The sequence below is a fragment of the Sinohyriopsis cumingii genome, chromosome 6, assembly GCF_028554795.1.
Source record: "Sinohyriopsis cumingii isolate HCF-2022 chromosome 6, ASM2855479v2, whole genome shotgun sequence".
NCBI classification, from domain to species: domain Eukaryota; kingdom Metazoa; phylum Mollusca; class Bivalvia; order Unionida; family Unionidae; genus Sinohyriopsis; species Sinohyriopsis cumingii.
This window is the reverse complement of record NC_142966.1, coordinates 52095808-52116726: the sequence shown is the minus strand read 5'-3', so window position 1 is coordinate 52116726 and position 20919 is coordinate 52095808. Positions and strand designations below refer to the sequence as shown.

Here is a 20919-nt window from a genome sequence, read left to right as displayed (position 1 = left end):
ACACAAATATCAGAGGAGGCATCTTACACTGTATGCTAATCAACACCTTCAGCACAGGATCTTCTTTCGAACACCACTGAAATTTAATTAGAAATTTATTCATTAGGACTGGTGACATAACTTTCTGGACTACCTGGGATTTAATTCACAACACTAACTTCTTGATAAATTTTCACTTTGTATTCAAGAGAAATAAATTATTTGTTGAATTTTACAAAACTAGTACAAAAAGCTCATTTTAATTACTTAGTTTAAGATCATAAACATAATACATAACACATAACTAAAATGATGTATAACTAAAATGATGTATAAAACAATATTTACTACTTATCATCTTATTTGGTTAGCCAGTTGACTGGGATGTGATAGAAGTCAGGAAGGCCAAAATTTATTAAAAAAGTACTAAGTATTTTGAATGAAACAGATTTCTGCAGTCTCGTCTTCCATCGCATTCCACCCAACTGAATTGTATGTCAACGGAACCTGAAAAAAAACTTTTTCTGTGTTTCTGTCAGAATTTGAATTTATCCGGAGGAAAAAAAATGACACGAGAGATTGTCAAGTCCGAATGCAATAGGACTATACTCTGTCGAAAAGCGTCCATATGGGCTACTAAGTATGTGAGATATTCATGAAAAAATTGACATCTCGTTCTATTCAGGCAGTAAGACGGCGACCTAAAAAACAGATATCAGGGGAGATGTCTTACATTGTAGGACTACTTTATATTTAGGTTTTCACGTAAGTTATTATTTAATTAGACTATGATCTCCATTATAAGCGAACGGTCTCAATACAATGTGTCAGGTAGCATATATGGTATGTTCACAAAAAACATTAAATGTAATTCCAAGTTTTAAGAAAATACATGTAATATGTTACAGGTTTATTCCAAACAAAGCCACGTCAAACTCAACCTTGTTGGTGTACAGAAATATGTGATAAAGATGCTTAATGGAAACGAATTATATAATCAATCCTCTTTGCAACCAGGAAGATAAACTAAATTTGTAGTCTTCGGATGTTTTCAGAACAAGATGAAATATTCGAATGAGCAAGTGGCAGACTGGTGTTTCGAAACATTCATTTAGAACACTAACACTACAAACAAAACATTTGTAGGTCAGTCTTTGAAAACAGACCAACGATGGCGTACGAGGTAACATTTTGAGAAGAAAGTAGTACTAACTTAAAATTTAAACAAATGGAATATCAGAACAGTATTTTAAAAGCGAATGGTGTAAAGTGTACGATTTTGAATTATTTACAATATATCCATCAAAGCAAAAATGGGTATTATTTTTAGTGTAATATGTTTTCGAGGAGGAATTTACTTGTGGGATTGAAAGGGTTTAGTTTTTATTAGGCTGTCATTTAAAACAGTGGATACTATTAGCATCAAGGACCATACTTCAGTATGTTTCATGTTCTAGACTTGTATTATGCAAGTTAAACAGTGATTCTTCTGGCACAAGCGAAAACTATGTCCAAAAATGCTATACCACTGCATTACATATAACAATATCTTTGCTGAAGGTATGCATTTTGAAGAAGTAATTTTAACTTTCAGGGATTTACCGGAGTCTCCTTTCATATTTATGTAGTTTTCCCCATAAGCCGTAATATAATCCATGAGCTGAGCAAACGTAGTAACTTATTTTGGAGTATTTAAGAATGATGTCCTTTCTTTAACATATTATGGTACTACTGGCATATTTATATTGCATCTTCCACAAACATGGCTCACATAACTGAAAACTCAATTTCAGGCAAGGCACATCAGTTAAAATGTTCCAAAATATCTTAAAAAGGTTTAAAATGTTGCCATTTATAAAAGTGTACATGAGTGCGTATTTGGCTGATATAGAGGATCACATGCAATGCAATTCGTACATTTCATTATTCCTTTACTCGCCTTAAAACAAATGACAAAATTGTAAGGCCACATAAGCAAGATTTGAGGGGTTTTGCTTTGCGTAAATATGGATAATTCCATGCAAGATGCTATCTTGTGAGTACAAGGTATGGTGCAAAAATGGACCTGTTTTGGACTCCATCTCCAATGTTATCTTCCAAAAGCTGCTTAGAATTATCTCCCATTGCCTAAACATAGCTAACAACATGAAGAGCTGCCACTCTAGTTTCCAACCCCATGCCACTGTGATTTTAAAAATGAAAAGTATCAAACTTGTAGTTTCATTAATTGATTTAATTTTTTGAGGGCACGCAAAGACTTAGTCATTTGCTTGATATTATATGAAAACCACTGTTCAAGGTAGTTTTTAGTTTCATACGGTTGATATTTTCTCAACCAGTTAACATACATTATGAAAGAGGGATCAGGAGTTGTTACTGTTCTTGTGACTTGAAATATCTATAATAAATATTCTTTTCAATCTTGTATCAAAAGTGAGGACAGTTGTAAAGAACAAACATACACAAGAGCTGTAAAGAACAAATATACCACAAGAGCAGTGATTCACAGAATTACAGCAGTGTCTTTACAGATGAAATTATCCAAATAAAATTATAAAATAAGGAATACTAAAAGCATAAACAAAAATGAACTGATCATGAGAGATAATAAATTAGAAAGGGATGACTGAAAGGATATGTTGATATACCCTCCCATCTGTTAATTGGATCTGGTCGCCCTCATTCCCTATTCACTTTGTCTTCTCAGTTGCAGGTGTCACCGGTGCAGCCGATATTGCTTCATGTTAAGTCATGTGACACTTGTGTTCATTGACCTACTATTGCAGCATCCAGGTTTCAAATGACACTATTATCTTGCAGCCGGATTTTGGTGGATAACACATAATTATAGAAAACTGTTTTAAATAGGGGTATACACAAAGAAATTACTAGAAAATTCTTGAACTTTTATTTAGATTGCAAACCTTTACTTTTATTATATTATAGAAAAACATAGTTTTTGTAAAGCTAGCATAAAACTGCACAAGAGACTTTCCATAGTATTTGGAATATTATAAAGAATCAGCTGTAATTGGATTGGATCAAATTTGTTCCATATATCCTATAACTCTAATTTTGGGTTCAATAGATGGCATCAGTTTGGGTATATTTTATAATATTTATTGAGTTCTTCTGTTTATTGAAGATTTTAATACATTGTTGCATTTAAATATTGTTACTTTACATATGACCCATCAATATTTATTTTTTGACACATAGTGGTCTTGGTGCAAAAGGACCCTGTCATAGTTTATAACGTAAACCATAAAATGCAAGGGCAGTCATTGGAGGAAAATGTTTCATCAGAAGAGTTAAATTCACTTTAAGCAATTGACTATGGGACCAGAATATCTTATTCTTAGTTAACATGGGAGGAAATATAAATTAAGTTCAAAAATGCTGGGGTGGGGGGAGCTGAGTGGTCTAAAGTGCTCTCCATTATGAATCATTGCCATCTCACCTCTGTCTGCGTGGGTTTGAATCTCGGATTCGGCCAATGTGGGTATGTGAGAAAGCTTGCCAGCAGCTTCTCGTGGGTCGGTTCTTTCTGGGGTTTTCCCGGGTTCTTCCTCCACCATTAATACTGGCCACCATATATAGCCTATCGTGTGCTGAAAAATGGTGTTAAACCCCCACAACAACAACAACAACAACAACAAAATGCCTGGACTCCCATTTAAACAGAAATGTTGTTCCCTAGCAACTGTGGAGTATGTAATTGGCAAATCCAATAAGGTTATCTGTTTTTCAGATTAATATTGCTACTAGAGAGCTTGGTATAAAATTACTTGATTTTTATATTTATATATCATCACTAGGAGGTGTGCTGTGTACCCATAATTAGGGCCCTATCTTCAAGATCAAGATCATAACTCAGTATTTTATGTTTTCATTTAACTTTCCATTATTTCTGTAACTTCTAAGCCATGTGTGATTAGGGATGAAACTTAGTATTTTTAGTTGTGGTGTTTTTTTTCATCACACATTACCACTATGTAACTTTATAAATCTACTTGATGTTAAGGAATGCACCTTAGCATACATATATATCATCTTTAGCAGGTGTGCTGTGTGTTATCACTTTTGAAGTCTTACCTTCAAGGTCAGTTTAGAGCCAGTTGACATTGGTAGTCTGAATGGTAATTATTTATTTTCATAAAAGCAAAAGAAGACAGAGCATAAATCTGTAGCCTATACTTTAGGTTTGACTAAATAGCTGGAGGTGGCTTAATTGCTTAATGGAGACCAGCTGCAAACTGCACAGACCATGTCTGCAGTTACTGTAGAACAAACAACATAGACCCTGATCTGCCATTAGGAGGATGTAGCACAGAAAACCCTAATGGAAGTATCTACAGAAAGCCATCAGCTTACTCCTGCTCACTCTCTTTGTCCAAACAGAAGAGTTTAGTATCTTAGTATCAACAAACACCTTGGTAACTGTGACCAAGCAACGAACCTAAAAAGACCACAAGATATGTTTGCATCTACATGGTGAAGAATTATTTAAAATACATGTACATGTAATATACTGGTGGCAAAGCACCAGCCCATCAAAATCCACAAGGGGTGGGTGGATGCTAAGGTGGCCTAATGGATAGAGTGTCCGCCTGGGATGCGGGAGGTCGTGGGTTTGATCCCCAGCAGAGTCATACCAAAGACTTAGAAAAATGGTGCTAACAGCTGCCTCCCTTGGCGCTCAGCATTAAGAGGTTAGTGTTAGGACTGGTCGGCCTGGTGTCAGGATGATGTGACTGGCTGGGACATCATGCTACATGTTGGCAGCATGATGCCCCAGTGCTAGACATCACTATAAACTGCCACATTGCAGACATCGTAAAGATATGAATGAAAAATTGTTAAAGCTATGTTAAAAATCACAAGGGGGTGGTGATAGGTGGGGACCAGTGGAAACCCGAAATTCTCATCAAAGAACTGTCTTTATTGGGAGGTGGCCCTCAGTTTGTGACAGTTAACTGAACTGAATTTAGGTGCATATTATGGGGGCATTAGGATAAAACTAAAGTTTCTTTATGTACTGCATGACACAATTTTATGATTGGCCACTTGATGGCAGAATTATATAGTTTAAAAAAATGTCTCAAATGAGTTAAAATAATGCCTAATCCTTCATGATTTACCATGTGATAATAAATATGACATAATGCACCACCACCCTTTATGTATCTATCATCTTTTTCCATTCATCACAGTAATATCAGCCATGAAAAAAAGCCCCAAAATTATTTCTATCTGTGATTCTTGATCAAAAGGATAAATACACACTAGAAAAGTTGATACACCAGATTTTAATGTTGTGGGTATGTAATTTCTGAGAATCATATCTCTGTCAGATTTGAAAATGAGATATGGAAGCCATTTGCCATATTTTTATTAAACACTGAGAATTCAGTACCTAAAACTGAAAGTCCCAAAAGTAGGGACTCAATAAAGCTGGTTCTGAGAATGTAGACTGAGAAGTGACAGAGCACAGTAAATAAAAACTCAAGGTTTATTTCAAAATGAATGATATATTTGTGGATGTTAAACTGGGGTTCACTAATGTTTTCCTAAATGCCAACCTGTAATCAACATTGTATTTGATCTGCTGTCATACAGGATCTAACCTATCCAATGTAGTTACAATTTTTAAGTGAACCGTGTAGACTTGAATCTGTTGGTACTTTATGCAACATGAGATCTGAGTCTGTGCAGTTTGCATTTGGAATTTTGTTAACATGGGTAAATACAACATTACTTTTTATTGTTACAGCTTTTAGAAATGATTTTGATGTTTCTTATTAACAGAAACCTGTCATAAGCCACAGAAAAAAGTGGGATAAGGATGAATATGAGAAGATTGCAGCTGAGCGCCTGGAGGAGGAACAGAGGCTTCTGCTGGAGAAGGACAAAAGGGAGCCCCCCATAAAGAGGGATCTTCTGAAGCCTCGAGAGTATAAGGTCACTAACTGAATAATTTTAGAAATCTTCTTAGATCAGGAAAAATGAGCAATTTAACTTGGTTAATATACCAGTTGCCTTTATGAGACTTTGCAGAATAATGAAAAATAGACCATTTGAAAATGGCAAGAAAAAGAATTTGTTGGGCCAAACAATTGTTGATGTTTTGCATGGAATGAAATAATGGTCTATTTTATTTATATTTACAAAAGACCTATCAGAGTAACTTGAGCTTCTTAGTAAGTCTTATATTCATCTTGCAAACTAGCAATTGTTGATGTTTTGCATGGAATGAAATAATGGTCTATTTTATTTATATTTACAAAAGACCTATCAGAGTAACTTGAGCTTCTTAGTAAGTCTTATATTCATCTTGCAAACTGTCAGTGGTAAATTTTAGCTGGATGCTTCAATGCATTCTGAAATTACACATTTTTTGCAAACAGTTCATGTAAAATAATTTTTCAAGGCAACTAAATTGCAAAAACATTATTCAAGAGTATTTATTTGAGGCAGTAATAGCAACACATCATTTATAACATTTGATGACATTAAATGTTATTTACAATAATTGAAACAAAAAAATCCTTTTATTGTATCCTTGTGACATACATGAACAGAAAAAACATACAGTTGGTGGAAGATCCTAAAACTTCTGAATACCATTTTTTGAAAAGGTTGTGGAAGTTAAAAATTCCATCATATCCATAATTTAAAAATATGATTCTTTAAATGAGTAGTAAAACAGAAATTATTTGGCATGTTGATGCCTTTTTGTCTTTAATTTAGTAGAACCTGATCTGTAGGGGTAAGAAGTAATAAGTAGATTTGAGTGCATGCATTTGCAGTTAGATTTGTATTTATTTACACAAACCTAACCTTTCTTCCAAGAATGACCTTCATTTATGTAACATTAATTATACATATTTTGTTTTTGCAGGTTGATCTTGATTCAAAGCTTGGTAAATCTATTGTAATTACAAAAACAACTCCAGCATCACATCAAGGAGGGTAAGTCTTTTTTTTTTTTAACAACAATATAACCTTACTAGAGTGAACATTGTTACATGCTACTTTTGCAGTCAATGAAAATGAGAATAGTTACCTTTCTGCAGCATAATACACTCAAGCCTTTCTTTTATTCCACTACTCCTGGCAGCAGTTGTATATGCATTATCCCTGAAACTTTCTGGTATAAGGTGGGAGATTATGTAAGCATGTTTGTCTGTTGATGTGTTTGTAATGTCATTCAGCATCCCCAACATGGAGACTTCAGACCTTGAGATATGATTGGAGTTTGTCTTTTGATGTGTGCGACAGTTTTTTCTTCTACTTTTATACATTCCCTGTGGATGGGGACTAAGGTAGTTGGGTGGTTCTGCTTAAATTAGGAAACAACTCCAAACTGATAGGACTAGCATGTTTGAGAATTGGTATGTTTGATCACCAACCCAAGAGTCAACACATATAAGATGAGCTGGTAGAATGAGACCTCATTTTCATGCCCTGGGTGCATAGTTTTGGCTCCTGAGTCACAGCTTAGAAACCATTGAGATCCCTACCTTATAACCATGTATGCTCTTAATGGGTGTGAAAAAACAAATATTAATGGCGATTGACTTTGCCCTTGGGTCTGTTCTTGCCCCAAGGGACATAGCCCCTGTCATAACAAAATATGGGAGGTCACGGGTTTGGAGACTGGTAAAGTCATACCAGAGACTTATGAAAATGGTACTAGCAGCTGCCTCACTTGGCACTCAGCATTAAGAGTTTAGTGGTTAGGACTGGTCAGCCTGGTGTCAGGATAATGTGACTGGCTAGGACATGATGCTACATGTCTGAGGCATGATGCCCCAGTGCTAGACATCACTATAAACTGTGACACTGCAGACATCATAGGGATATGACTCAGATTGTTAAAGCTACATTAAAAATCCAAACCATACATACACACAAACACACACACACACACACACACACTGTCATAACAACAAATACAGTCGAGATCATCACTGCGTAACCAGCGGGTCATGGTAGTTCAGTTGGTAGAACATTGGACACTCTGTTTACCCACCCAGTTCATGTTGGTTTAGTGCCTCTTTGTGTCCTTGGAAAGGTATGTAAGTCCATTCCCTTAGTGTGATATAGCCAGTAATGTGTTGATAGTATCATTGAAAACCAACTAACTATTCATATTAAGTTCAGTGTTCTTAACAGCAGCCAGCCAATCACAGGTATCCACCGACCTACAGCATTTCAACTTACCTGAATGTTGCGTTAATACAGTTCCATACGAATTTAGTATTTAATTGTTTCTAGGAAAGACTAAACAAAATTAAATGATTTGTTTAACACAAAAAATTGAGATTTGTAAAAAGCTGAAATGATAGGTATTAAAGTTAATTGAATTACATATTTTTCAATGGAAATAATGGCTTTGAAACCACACATATCAAGTTATGCTATTTTGAATTACACAACCACTATTGGGAACACAAATGTTGTGTAAGTCAGTGGTTAACTGAACTTTTAAAATTGTAACATTGTAGTTTTCTATGCTGTAGTATTTTTTGTTGCATTTCTGCATTGACCTCGTTTCTTTATTTCTGAATTTGAGCTGGCTGCTTCAGATATTCAGATGGCTGCAAGTGGATTATGATGCAGGAAGATTAGATTATCCATTCATGTTACAACACATACTGCACTGCATACACTTTTTCATTATTTTAATCCCATTCTAAATACTTTTAATATTCCAGATACTATTGCAATGTGTGTGACTGTGTAGTGAAAGATTCCATCAACTTTCTGGATCACATAAATGGCAAAAAACGTAAGCATTGCTTTTCATACAATTTTGTTCTATGAGAATACTATACATCTTCATTCTGCATGACACGTTTGTCTTAAAATAGTATCATGTATTAGGGACTACTTTGTTAACAAACATCATGCTTTAGCTTTTGGTTTATTCAGTTTGTTTGTGGAGGAACCAAGCAAGTGCTCATTTGAAAGTAGAGATGATAAAGTTAATGATGTGGATGAGTCACTGAGATACTTTCAAACAAGCAAGTGAATGAACATTCTGTTCGTGATATCTGCAAAAAACATCAGATACATCATTCGTGTACTGAAAAATGGTGGTTAAACCCTACAATAACAACAACGTTACCATTGGTGTCAGCATCAGCACTGATGTCAGCATGAGCAATGGTGTCAACATTACCCTAGGTAATTGTCACATATAAAAGCATTTATTTTACAGTCTCACCGAATATCAAGCAGTCTTTCTTCTGAGTTGGGGCTGAAGTCATTAACTTTGACCTACATGTACAATTTACTTGTACATTCTTGGTTAGGATATTGTGATTACTTAGGTTTTTTTTAAATTTTACCTTGTATGCATACTGTTACAGAACAGAACAAAACATGTATTGATAAAAAATAAATCTCAGGTCAAACATAGGTGGCATATGAAAATACTATAATTGCTACAATATTGTAAGGTGATATCACCAACATATGGAGATACAAATCACATCATAGGTCAACATTTCCAATCATGGCAAGAACAAACATTTGGACGTGATGTAAGATCATTTGGGTACATAAGTGTAACCTGAATCATCAACTTTATGAGAAGATGCATTTTGACGAGTACTTTTTGTTCACAGAAGTAGATCGCTCAAAACTTGATCAACTGGCTCTGATTAAATTATGTGGTTAAGTTTATTTTTCAAGCGCTGTTCGTGTTCGAATCTTCAAAATTGATAATTATATGCATCTCTGTTAGTATTACCCTCTTACAACAAAGGTAGGTCACTGACCTCTATTTCAGTTTTTGCATCTAGCTCATGACCATTTAGGTTTTATGCATATAGAGATCATGAAATTTGGCATGAGGATTCCTCTTGATGGGTATTATACCTTGTTACAGAAGTAGGTCACTGAACCATACTTCATGCCTCACTAACTTTGGGTTAAATTTTGTACTTTAACTGTCTGATCATTATATTTAAAGATTATAAGAATATATATTAGTACCACAACTGTACAGAAGAGGTCACTGTAATCAGTATTGAACATTTTACTGGTTTAGGTTAAGGTTTAGATTAGCTCATGATCACAGCTTGTTTTTGCTTACTTATGCCATCTCTTCAGAAATCATTGAAATTTTTAAGGGCATGCAGTACGATGAGCACCTTTTCCCTCGTTGCAGATGTATGTCCTTGTGGTCATTAATGCTTCACTGGCCTGATTAGAATTTTGTGTTTCGTGTTTGTTTCTCAAATGCTGTTTATGCTAGAATCATGAATTTCATGAAGATTTCCATCTCTGTTAATGCCACACCATTAAAACAAAAAATTCAAAATGGGTATCACTTTAAGCTTCTACAGTTTTGCTTACATTTATCTCATCACCATATGAGTTTTGGGCATTTGGCATGTTATATGCATATTATCCTACCTGGAGTCATGTTGCTTGGAGAGCAGATGCATCTTGGTAAATATTACACTATTATTGCCAAAAGTGGTCTCTGTGACCTATTTTGTATGCTTCAGTGACTTTGTTGAAAGTTTAGGGTCTCTAATTGGGTGTTTGTCATACACCTTGATAATTTAAGAGTATCCCTGTTAGTAGAACCTAAGGGCATTGTGACTACTATTTGATCACTCTTATGGCCTCACTGGTTAGCGTGTCCATCTTAGATTTGGAAGGTCGCAGGTTTGAACCCTTACCAAGTCATGCAAAGACTTTTGAATATGGTACTAGCAGCTGCCTCGCAAGGCACTCAGCGTTAAGAGGTTAGTATTAGGACTGGTTGGTCTGGTGTCAGGATAATGTGACTGGATGGGACATGATGCTACGTGTCTGCAGCATGATACAGAATGCCAGACATCACTATAAACTGCCACACTGCAGATGTCAAAACATTATGACTGAAAAATTGTTAAAGCTACATTAAAATCCAAATCACACACACACACACACACACACACATGACCTACAGTTTATGATTTACCAACCAAAAGTTGAGTGGTTGTGTTTGCTTATGACTACATTGATATTTCCTTGCTATATCCAGTCCTTTTTAACTAGTGCAGCTGGAAGTTGGAACAAATATGCTTATTCAAATGTAAACCTACCATATTATATGACTAGACTGTGTGTCAAACTTTCCCAGCAGTGAAGATATTTTAATATAATTTTAATCTGTTACATTTTTTTAACTTGACTCTTTCACTTTTACCCTATGCTGTCAAGCTCATATTTGTAATAAAGAATAAATTAAGTCAGTTACCTGTTTTCTTTTGCTGTAACATTTTCATTCCTGGAGATATTGTGATGAAACTTTATCCAAATCCACATCTAATCAGACAATAAAGTCCCTAACTCAAAATGTCAAGGTCATTAGAAAGGTAAAGGTCATGAGTTGGGTGTATCACATGCAGTTGGCAGTACTTTTCTCAAATTTATTCAGTTACATGTAATGATTATTTAATTCAGAATTATGTATTTATTCAGGAGTCCGGTAAATCATTATTAAAACCAGAAAATGTGATATACTTGGGGTCAACAGTTTCCTTTTACAGAAAAAGATGTAAAAATGTGCAGACAACAAGCCTTGAAGTTTTAAATTGTTTATCTCTTCATTACAGATCAAAGAAATTTGGGTATGTCCATGAGGATAGAGAGGTCTTCACTTGAACAAGTAAAGAGGCGGTTTGAGATTAACAAAAAAAAAGTTGAAGAGAAAAAGAAAGATTATGACTTTGAAGAAAGAATGAGGGAACTTAGGGAAGAGGTATGTTTGGGTGCTGCAATATTGCAATATTTATTTTCTGAGATATTAAAAGTTAATGCTTACCTGCTCCCATAGTAATTGTTTTAATAGGTACAGTCGTCCCCAGTTACAAGGCAAGCTTTTTCTGCATTGCAAAGATGACTGCAAAATGGTAAGAATGTACAGAACAATTCGGCATTCTAGATGTCTTTCAAGACCGTGAAATATAGATCTTGGTACTGCAATAAAATTTGTACCACATTATGCGGCGGTATTTCTTCACATACTGCGACACATACCATGATACATCATATATTATATTAGGAACTAACAATTAAGTGTTCTGAGGCAGGAGCCTGGGGATTTTTTGTGTGTAATTCCTTCTGTCAATAACTGGGGAAAATATCTTGCTCTGATTTATAGGAAAATAACTATATTACTCCATGATAATATTAGGACAAGATATCAATTATATTGGGATAAAAGAAAGGAAAATATTTCAGCACAAAAGAAATCACAGCCCCCTCCCCCACCAGTTAAATGTCCAGTACCTTACAGTAGATGAATTGATTATGTATATGTTTATTGTTGTATAAGATGCAATCAAAAAGCTGTAATTGCTTTGCGATGATTAAATTTACACTATATTTGATACTGTCAAAGACATTGGGCTGACAGTAGATAGCCTGTTGTTAAAAAAATGAAGTGTTGATATTGAAGCCTACAATTTTCTGGCTTCATTTTTGATATAATAGGCAGGAAAACTTTGAGTGGGATGCCAACACTTTGGCAAGGTATCTATCAGAGATGACCTGTAAACACTAAACACACACAACAAATGAGAAAATATTTAGTGGACTTTCTTATAGTTCAGAAAGAAAACAAGTGCACTCATGAAAATCATATGATGATTTGCAGTCTTAGAAAGGAATACATATACTTAAGACATTCACATACTCTTTTCAATATTGGTAGTGGTGGGTAATCCAAAATCTTTCTGAAAGTTGGATTTTGCTCAAATCTGTTTAACAATTCTTTTTATCCACCATGTTGGCATATATGACAGCTGTCAAAGATGTGATTAAAAGATTATAAATATAATTATATTTTTCACTACTAATTTGTGACATATACAAATATTTTGTAAGGAAAATAATTTTTTTGAACTATTTTGTGATGAATAATGAAAACATGCTATTAATATCATTAAAGTCTTAACAAGATCCTTGGGAATTTACATACATTTCTGATGGAAACTACTAATGTACCAGTTAGGGCTGAAGCGATTCATCGATATATCGATGCATCGATACTTTTGCTGAAATGATACACATATGGATACAAGAGATGGAGTATCAATACAAAATTATATTTAGTCATGAATAATTATTAGTTGCCTTGTTATTCTGTTAAATTATAATCCATCCGAAACAGCATTTGCAGTCACAGGCACTCATGTTTATTAGTAAAAACAAAAAAGATTATTTGAGAATACCCAATGCCATCTACAATTTAACAAAAAGTGTCATAATTTGTAATCTGCCCCCCACCCCCTTTTATGTTAATCATTTGGTTGATTCGAAAGCTATGCTACCAGTGTGTTGCACATTGAAAATATGTTACATTGAATTCTCATTTGTGGTTATTGTTTGATCCACTCTATGTTAAACAATAACCACGAATCAGAAATCAATGTAGCTTATTCTCTGTGTGACAAACAAGAAGTATTAACAGAGAAACTTCATGGAAAAGTCATTAGATATGTCAAGTACTTAAGTGGAGATGCTGTCAGGGTATGCCATGGTACAAATTGTGCAAAATGCAAAAACTCCTGCAGATTCATTGAAAGTCCCACATATGAAAGTATGCTCTGCAAACTATACAGATATTATTTAACTGTTCTTGTCAAGACATCTGTTTTTTGGGTAGCAACTGATTTAACAAAGGAAGTTTATGTTCTGGTTTGATGATACATTATTACAGAAAATGTGTGTTCTGAAGGATTTAATTCCGAGTGAAAAGAAGAGGAATTATACTTATCATCAGCATACAGATGTCAGTCTATGTAATAAATTCATTAATTACTAGCAAGCGGCTGAAAATCCAACAAAAAATAGATTACCAAAAAAATGTCTCGTCCGGTTGATCTCCGTTACCAGAAATGTCAGCAACAAAAAAGCCGATATCTCACAGCATACAGTACTCATGCTAGGTGTCAAGATAAGTGGATTATGATGTAACAGTGCATTGCTTAGATGGTTTGTCAATGTGGACAGAGAATTGGTTTATGTAACAGTGGATACATTTCAGTGCATTTTATATCAAGTTTGCATCTTCCTTTCATGAGGCCTCTGAATTTATCCACTCCAGAACCAATGGTTGTATATTCAAGTTTAAACAGCCAACAATGTTCCCAATTTTAAAAAATTGGCAGTTGGTATATTTTGCCACCAATAAGGGGAAAAAAAATTCCAAGTTTGCAAAATTGGCAATACCCTACATTATCCCAGAATAAATGAATAAACTTTTTATAAAAGGTTAGAAAAAACAAATTAATATTTTTTGTGTAAGAGAATAATACATATAAAAATCCAGGAGCCATGCCGCAATCCTCTTGTGTTATTCATGTTATTCTTCACCAAAATGATAATGAATTTTTTAAATTTTCTTTTCGTACTTTTAAGAAAGAATTTTTTTCTTGTATGAGACAAATACATGTATGTGAAATTTAGGAAGCCACACCATGACAGTGTTATAACGGAGTGTGCTATAGTGGGGTCACACTGTGTGTATATATCTATATTTATATATACTGAAATTTATTGATTAGGACTGAAACCAAATGCAGCTTCTATTGATACAGCCATTGGAAGCAGACAGTACTGGTTTAGGAAATATCAACCATTATGCGCATCTACAATGAATTTTCCCAGGAATGCATCACGATGTATGGTTTTCTTATAAAGTTTTGGCTGAATGGAGAAAACTCAACAGAATAGGCTAAAACTAAACTTGGTTATGACAGGGAATACATTTTAAAGAGAAAACAGGTGTTCAAATATTCTTTGCTGAATGAGTTTTTTGGGTTTAACAACAGCAAAGCTTGAATAAAATTACATCTTGTAATATATACTTAAGAGCACAGGGGTCCAACATACTTAGTATTATAGTACATATAAGGTTATCTTGTGTTGTCACAGATTTCATAACATTTTATTCTTAAAGTGTCAGACTTGTGTGGTAAGAGATACCTCTCAACCACAGACAAAACCAGTGGATTGTTTGCAGGACAGGTTATCTCAGGGAAAGACACACTGAACACACCAAACAAAATGCAAAATACAATAGGTATCAATTAAAATTTCATAATGAAAAGCCCAAATCTGAACTACCTTAAATTAACCAACTCTTTCATAACTGTGATCGAAGATAACAAGGCAGCCAAGCGAAATGAATACTTCATCAAATAAAGACCTTGATTTCACAGATACGGACCATTGTGGGCAAGCAAGTTTCAGAGAATTCTTGAGCTGACACAGATATCCTCAAGGATGATAAGAAGTTTCATTATTACTGCCAATGAAAATCTCGACATCAATCTTGTACAAAGTGAACAATACAAAAATTGAGTTTTGCCTTGGACGATTGTCTCACAAAATAAATGTTGCATGTTTTAAAAAGAAAAGGAATCTTGTTTGTTGGTGTATCAACAGTTAGTCTAGTTCCCTGCTCTGTGACTTCCGATCTGGCAGGATAATATTAAACACCACTACGGGAACCAGACTCATCAAGAAAGCAAAAAGCAGTGACGTAATGCACAGATTTTTTTTGCATACGAGTGATAGTTGCTGGAACCAGTTGGAACGATCTTTCTTATGTTGGACATTTTGAAAATAGATGCTATTTAAACAAAATAATGAACAACTTCATTAGAAAAAAAAATTTTTTAAAAATTTGTATCCACGTGATTGTAAAATGAGGATTCAGTCAATAAACAGCCCAGTTCCCTAACACCGCTCCCCCCACCGCATTTTTTTTTCTCCAGTTTTTAAAGGTCCCTCAGTAACTCGCACCTCACTTAAATTGCGATCTATGTTTGTGGACCCTGTTGTACGCGACTTATTGAGGGAGAGGTGTATGTAATACTGAAAAAGAAAGTGATCATCCATATTGAATTTCATGTTAACCACATAAGATTAAATGGTATGAAATAAAACAAGAAAATTCCAATTTTATTAGCAGTAATAAAGTAGTGACATTATTTGCATTGATGTGTCTTTTCCTTTTGCTAGTCCCCAGTGGAAGGAGATTCTTCCCTCCTCCAGTTAGTAATTGGAGGTCTATAAAAACAACACGATCCCAGTCTGATACCTTAGTTAACTTCCAACAATTGGAATATTATTCTTTTTTTCCTTGGATCTAATGCAGTTTGTACATGTGTCTCTTAGGCACTCAAGATTTCATCATTTAATCATGTATTGGCATTTCTATGAATGTTATATCCACCAGATTCTCACTCTTTCCTTTACACCAGGCATTGCATCTTCCAAAGCATGGACTCGATATGTGATTTTTACTGCCACACACTATGAGATAAATAGGCTGTAGTTTACACATGCCTCATATTAAGAGAGGGATGTTCACCTAGAGCACAACAGGGTGTTCCTGCAGGGCCTATAGTTTCAGGAAGAACTTTCACTTCACACCAACATCTAAAACAGCCTAAACTACATAAGACGTTACTGCATCATGCTTGCTACAAACAACACTCTGGTTGTAACATACCTTAGATGTCAAGGAGGCACTCATGCCCCTTCTTTCTCCTTGGATGTCTGGAAATCCTTCCAATGGACAGCTTCAGAGATCACAGTCTGAGTCTGTCACATTCTGGCAAGAAAAATATTCTAGTGGATAGCTTTTCCAGACATGGGTTTACCCAGTCCTTTTGAGTGATGCAGCCATCAAAACTCTAGCCCTTAAAAATCTTCCTTCTTTTCTTAGCATTATTGAGAGGCCCCAAGTGGCATAGTGGTCTAAGGTGCTTGCTTTTACAGATCAACCCCACATCACCTCTCTCCACATTGGTTCAAGTCTTTGTTCTGTATTGCAGGTATGTGAGTAATATGCCAGTAATTTCCTGTGGGTCACTGGTTCTTCCTCCACTAAATATACTGGCCATCATGTAAAGCTTATCATGTGTTTAAAAATGGTGTTAAACACATATAATACAAACTTTGCGTTGTCGAGGAGTAAAATCATGCCTTATCAGTGGAAAATGATTGTTTATGGTTCAGTGGTAACAATGATTGGGTTCGTCTCCATTGCAGACCTGGGTTTCTGGCCAAGACTGGGATCATGTTGATTTTCTGTTCTAGACCTCCATTTACTAATTGGAGAATGGAATAATCTCTTTCGAGTGGGGTCTAACACCAGGAATAGTTACAGTAACCCAATAATACAGAACTAAAACTTGGAAGGATAAGTAGTTATGGAAATAGCATTAAGCATTACAGAATAAATACACTATATCCATGTGTCAGTAATCCTAAAATTCAATTGATTTTCTGTATTGTGATGACTAATGAATGTTCAGTGTCATTGATGTATTCCACTGAAACCAATTTACAGCAGTTGGATTTGGGTCACTGTAAGTATGTATATAAGTCAGTTAAGTTGGTAAATTTTCAGGATACATGAAGGATTTTCTTGTTTTAATTAAGTTTTTGTTCCCAATTAAACCCCAAATTTTGTTCAGATAAGACTGTGGTATTCAGAATTGTTGTTGATTGGCTATTTCTTATCATTGGCAAAGTCACATTTCACATTTATGTATGAAATTTGTCCTGTCATCGATTTTTCACCTGACAAAATACAGATTCTGAATGTTGGAATTTTTGTTTTAAATTCTTTGTGATAGAAATAGTTGAAATTCAGATTTATCCCATTGGGAAAAATAAATACTAATAAGGTATTCTCATTTTAAAGTTTTAAAGGATGCAGTTATTTACAGAATTTACTGGGTTATTTATCCTTAATGATTGATGCCAATCTCATACCTTGTCTCAGGTTGTGCTAGACGATAGATAGAATAATGAATGTAGTTTGTTTTGTTTGCATTAAGCCTTAATCCACTTATCTAATGCCAGGGACAAGCTCAAATTCAACCTGGGCAAATTCAGATTTGCAAGGTGATTATCCATGTCAAGCAAAAAATATTGAGAAAGATGATCTGTTCATAATGCTTGTGCCATTTTTTCTTCATTGGGCTCATCACATATATCACCTTTTTTAAATGTTTCAGTGCACTAGATGCTTTTTTTATATAGATGATTAAAATTTCATTATCTGTCAATTGTTTCTTTCATGATACATTTTCTCAGTCTTCTTCTTCCATTTTGCAGTGTCAGGTCAGTCTCACATTTTCTTATGCAGACATTATAATATGAAAGATCACTAATTAACCCAGTTTTGACTAATAGTTTATATGCAGAATTTTTTGTTGCTATAGATTAATTGCCATCGTGCGATAGGAGTTGGAGGGTTGGATATGAGAGGGGCAGCATATATTTTTGTCAGCAAATTGATTGTCACTTCTTTAGTTCAGAAAGATAAATAGAAAATGAAATAATCAAAATTTGTTTGTTGTATAAATATAACACAGATTTTAAGAAAACAACCAATATTCAATTTTACTGCATGTTTAAAAAAATTGGGTGATAATTTTGGGAAAGCTTTAACTTCACATGGGCAAGTTAAAATTTGTTCAGCCCTGATTAAGTCCATTTAGGAAACAGTTCATACCATCTGGCCAGGTTCATACTTGTAATGACTAAAACTTACTTTCAGAAATAGTTATCATTAGCATCTCAAGTATTTGTATTATGCTTATAATTAATAATTAAAATTAAATTCAAATGTAGCACATGGTTGAAGAAAGAATATATTCACCTTCAGGTGATGAATGTTGGCATGGAAATAATGTTTTCTCATTTGATGATCCTGTAGGAAGAAAAACAGAAGGTTTACAGGAAAGAGATGAGAAAGGAGAGGAAAAGAAAAGCAGAGGGGGATCTGGAACAGGATGTTGACCCAGACATGGCAGCTGTGATGGGATTCTCAGGATTTGGATCGTCTAAAAAGTGAAACAAGATTAATTTGACCACATCTTTGTTTGGCAGAAAGAGTAAAGATGCTTGCAAAACATACTGTTTACACAGAGGAAAAAGACTCTAATTCTTCTTGTCCTATAATATTTTTTAGTGTAACTGTACTTTCATTAAAATTTTGAAAGGTTAATAATAAAAAATTATTTTATTCCCCGTAAATATTTGTACCTGTGAGAAACTTTATAAAAGGCATTTTCAGAAATTTAGATTATACAGTAGATTCTCCTTGTTGAAAATTAAGATACATTGTTTTCTTGTTTAAGTGCAGCCCCATATATAATCTAGACACACTGGTCAGTTTAAATGACTAAATTATTTATGTTGAAAAACTCTGAAAGACATGTATTAATGTTTTAATGATGGTGTAGAATTGATAAATATGGCAGATTTTAAGGAAGTGCCACACCTACTTGTGAAAAGTCTGAATATGATAGAAATTCACTTTGTTTTAAGCACAATCACAACAAGTGGTGTGACATATTGTTTTATTGGTGCCTATTTATCCATCAAACATTTTTTAAAGTTTTGCTTTTAGTTCAGTTTTCATTAACTATGGCAGGGAATCCATGTCCATGAACAGATATCAAGTGTTTCCACGATTGAAACCAACATTTTGTCAGGAAACATTTGATACAATGCTCAACTCTTTATGTTTTGGTGAGTAGAAAAAAGGAGAAGGAGGATGTACGGACATAGTTCCGCATTTACCTAACACTTTAATAACCATCTCTCTTCATATTCCACTCTGTTAGAACTATTCAAATGAAATCTCTTAAAGATGTTGTCTTTAGCATTAAATCTGTTGATTGTTTTAAAACTTATTCTGTGCCTTGTCTGTGTATGAATATTGTTCTGTGCTGAGATCCCCCTTTCAGTCTCTTGTCTGATGGACATATACATAGCTAGCATGGAAACTGTTCTTTATGGTTATGTATAATTTTCCAAAGCTCATAGGTATTGAAATTTGGATACTTCTGCTCCAAAAAGAGATTTTTCACCTGCATAAGTTCTGTTTCACCTTCATAAATTGGCTCTTTGTTGACTATTATGCCTAATTTCCTATCTGTTCCAACATGCTATATATCTGGTTTTTAAGTCCATCAGTGCCTTAGTATTCTGTTAAGAAAGAGATGTTTTGGTCAAATAATTATCTTTACTTTTATTTTAGATTCTTATATATTCAGTTGACATTAACTGTATAGCGTTATATAGTTTTGTTGCACAAGATCCCATTGAGCTAAACTGTTTGAGAAAGAAATGAAAAGTATTCTCTACTTTTAAATTGTCTGTATTTTAATTAGGCCTGCTGTTGTGCCTTTTCTTCTTTAAAGTATGTTGCTATAAGTTCGTTGATTTTAGTACTAATAGTGCTTGAGGAATAGAACAGAAAATTAAACCAAAGCAGTGAAGGTATAGGTCAGAGTGACCAACTTTTGTGATAATGGAGACGTTTTCATCAAAATATATTCCTTTGCCAATTTTTATAATTTCAAGGGAGCCATAGCAACTCAATTTGCATAGTGTGAGTGGGTGGGTGGGTGGGTAGGTAGGTAGGTATGACTGACTGACTGACTTTCTTTATTTCCTCTTCAGAATAGATTACATTCAGTTAATTTTTCATTAATACAGAAAAGATAGGAACATAGCTTGACTTTAATGGACTTACAGTATGCTATATATATACATACATATATATATATATATATATATATATATATATATATATATATATATATATATATATACGCATACATACATAAGTGTACATGCACACATATACACACATATATACATATGTGTACAGGCACACATATATACACATATATACACACATACACATAATACACACATATAGTCATACACATATACATGCATATACACACATACACATGCATACATATATATATACACATAAATACATACATATATACACATACAATATATATATATATATATATATATATATATATATAAAAAAGAAAGAAAATGCAATATCTAAACACATGAGTGAGAGAACTCATTGCAAAT

At 34.2% G+C, this 20919-nt stretch overlaps 2 protein-coding genes across 3 annotated transcripts in view; one reads left to right on the top strand and one right to left on the bottom strand.

Moving 5' to 3' along the window:
* Nucleotides 1–1014, bottom strand: part of LOC149796931 (uncharacterized) — a 56204-nt gene extending 55190 nt beyond the window's left edge. The window contains exons 1-2 of one of the 2 annotated variants that reach the window (XM_089961610.1): nucleotides 886–1014; nucleotides 28–76 (exon numbers count right to left, since the gene is read on the bottom strand). The gene's annotated coding sequence lies outside the window, so the exon portion shown is untranslated. Of the gene's footprint in view, nucleotides 1–27; nucleotides 77–871 lie in introns of both variants that reach the window. The other variant, XM_089961611.1, reaches the window with a different exon arrangement.
* Nucleotides 1015–1032: 18 nt separating this feature from the next.
* Nucleotides 1033–19708, top strand: LOC149796930 (zinc finger matrin-type protein 2-like). The gene is made up of 6 exons (XM_089961612.1): nucleotides 1033–1162; nucleotides 5788–5940; nucleotides 6881–6951; nucleotides 8700–8773; nucleotides 11601–11746; nucleotides 18731–19708. Exons 1-6 carry the CDS (start codon nucleotides 1151–1153, stop codon nucleotides 18866–18868), a joined length of 594 nt encoding a protein of 197 aa, XP_089817738.1. The 5' UTR covers nucleotides 1033–1150; the 3' UTR covers nucleotides 18869–19708.
* Nucleotides 19709–20919: the final 1211 nt, after the last annotated feature.

Bases quoted from the DNA above. Each gene is read 5' to 3' on its own strand.
- LOC149796930 (XM_089961612.1), top strand. The intron at 5,941-6,880 runs GTCACTAACTGA...TTGTTTTTGCAG, and splicing joins TGAAGCCTCGAGAGTATAAG to GTTGATCTTGATTCAAAGCT. The intron at 6,952-8,699 runs GTAAGTCTTTTT...TTAATATTCCAG, and splicing joins CCAGCATCACATCAAGGAGG to ATACTATTGCAATGTGTGTG.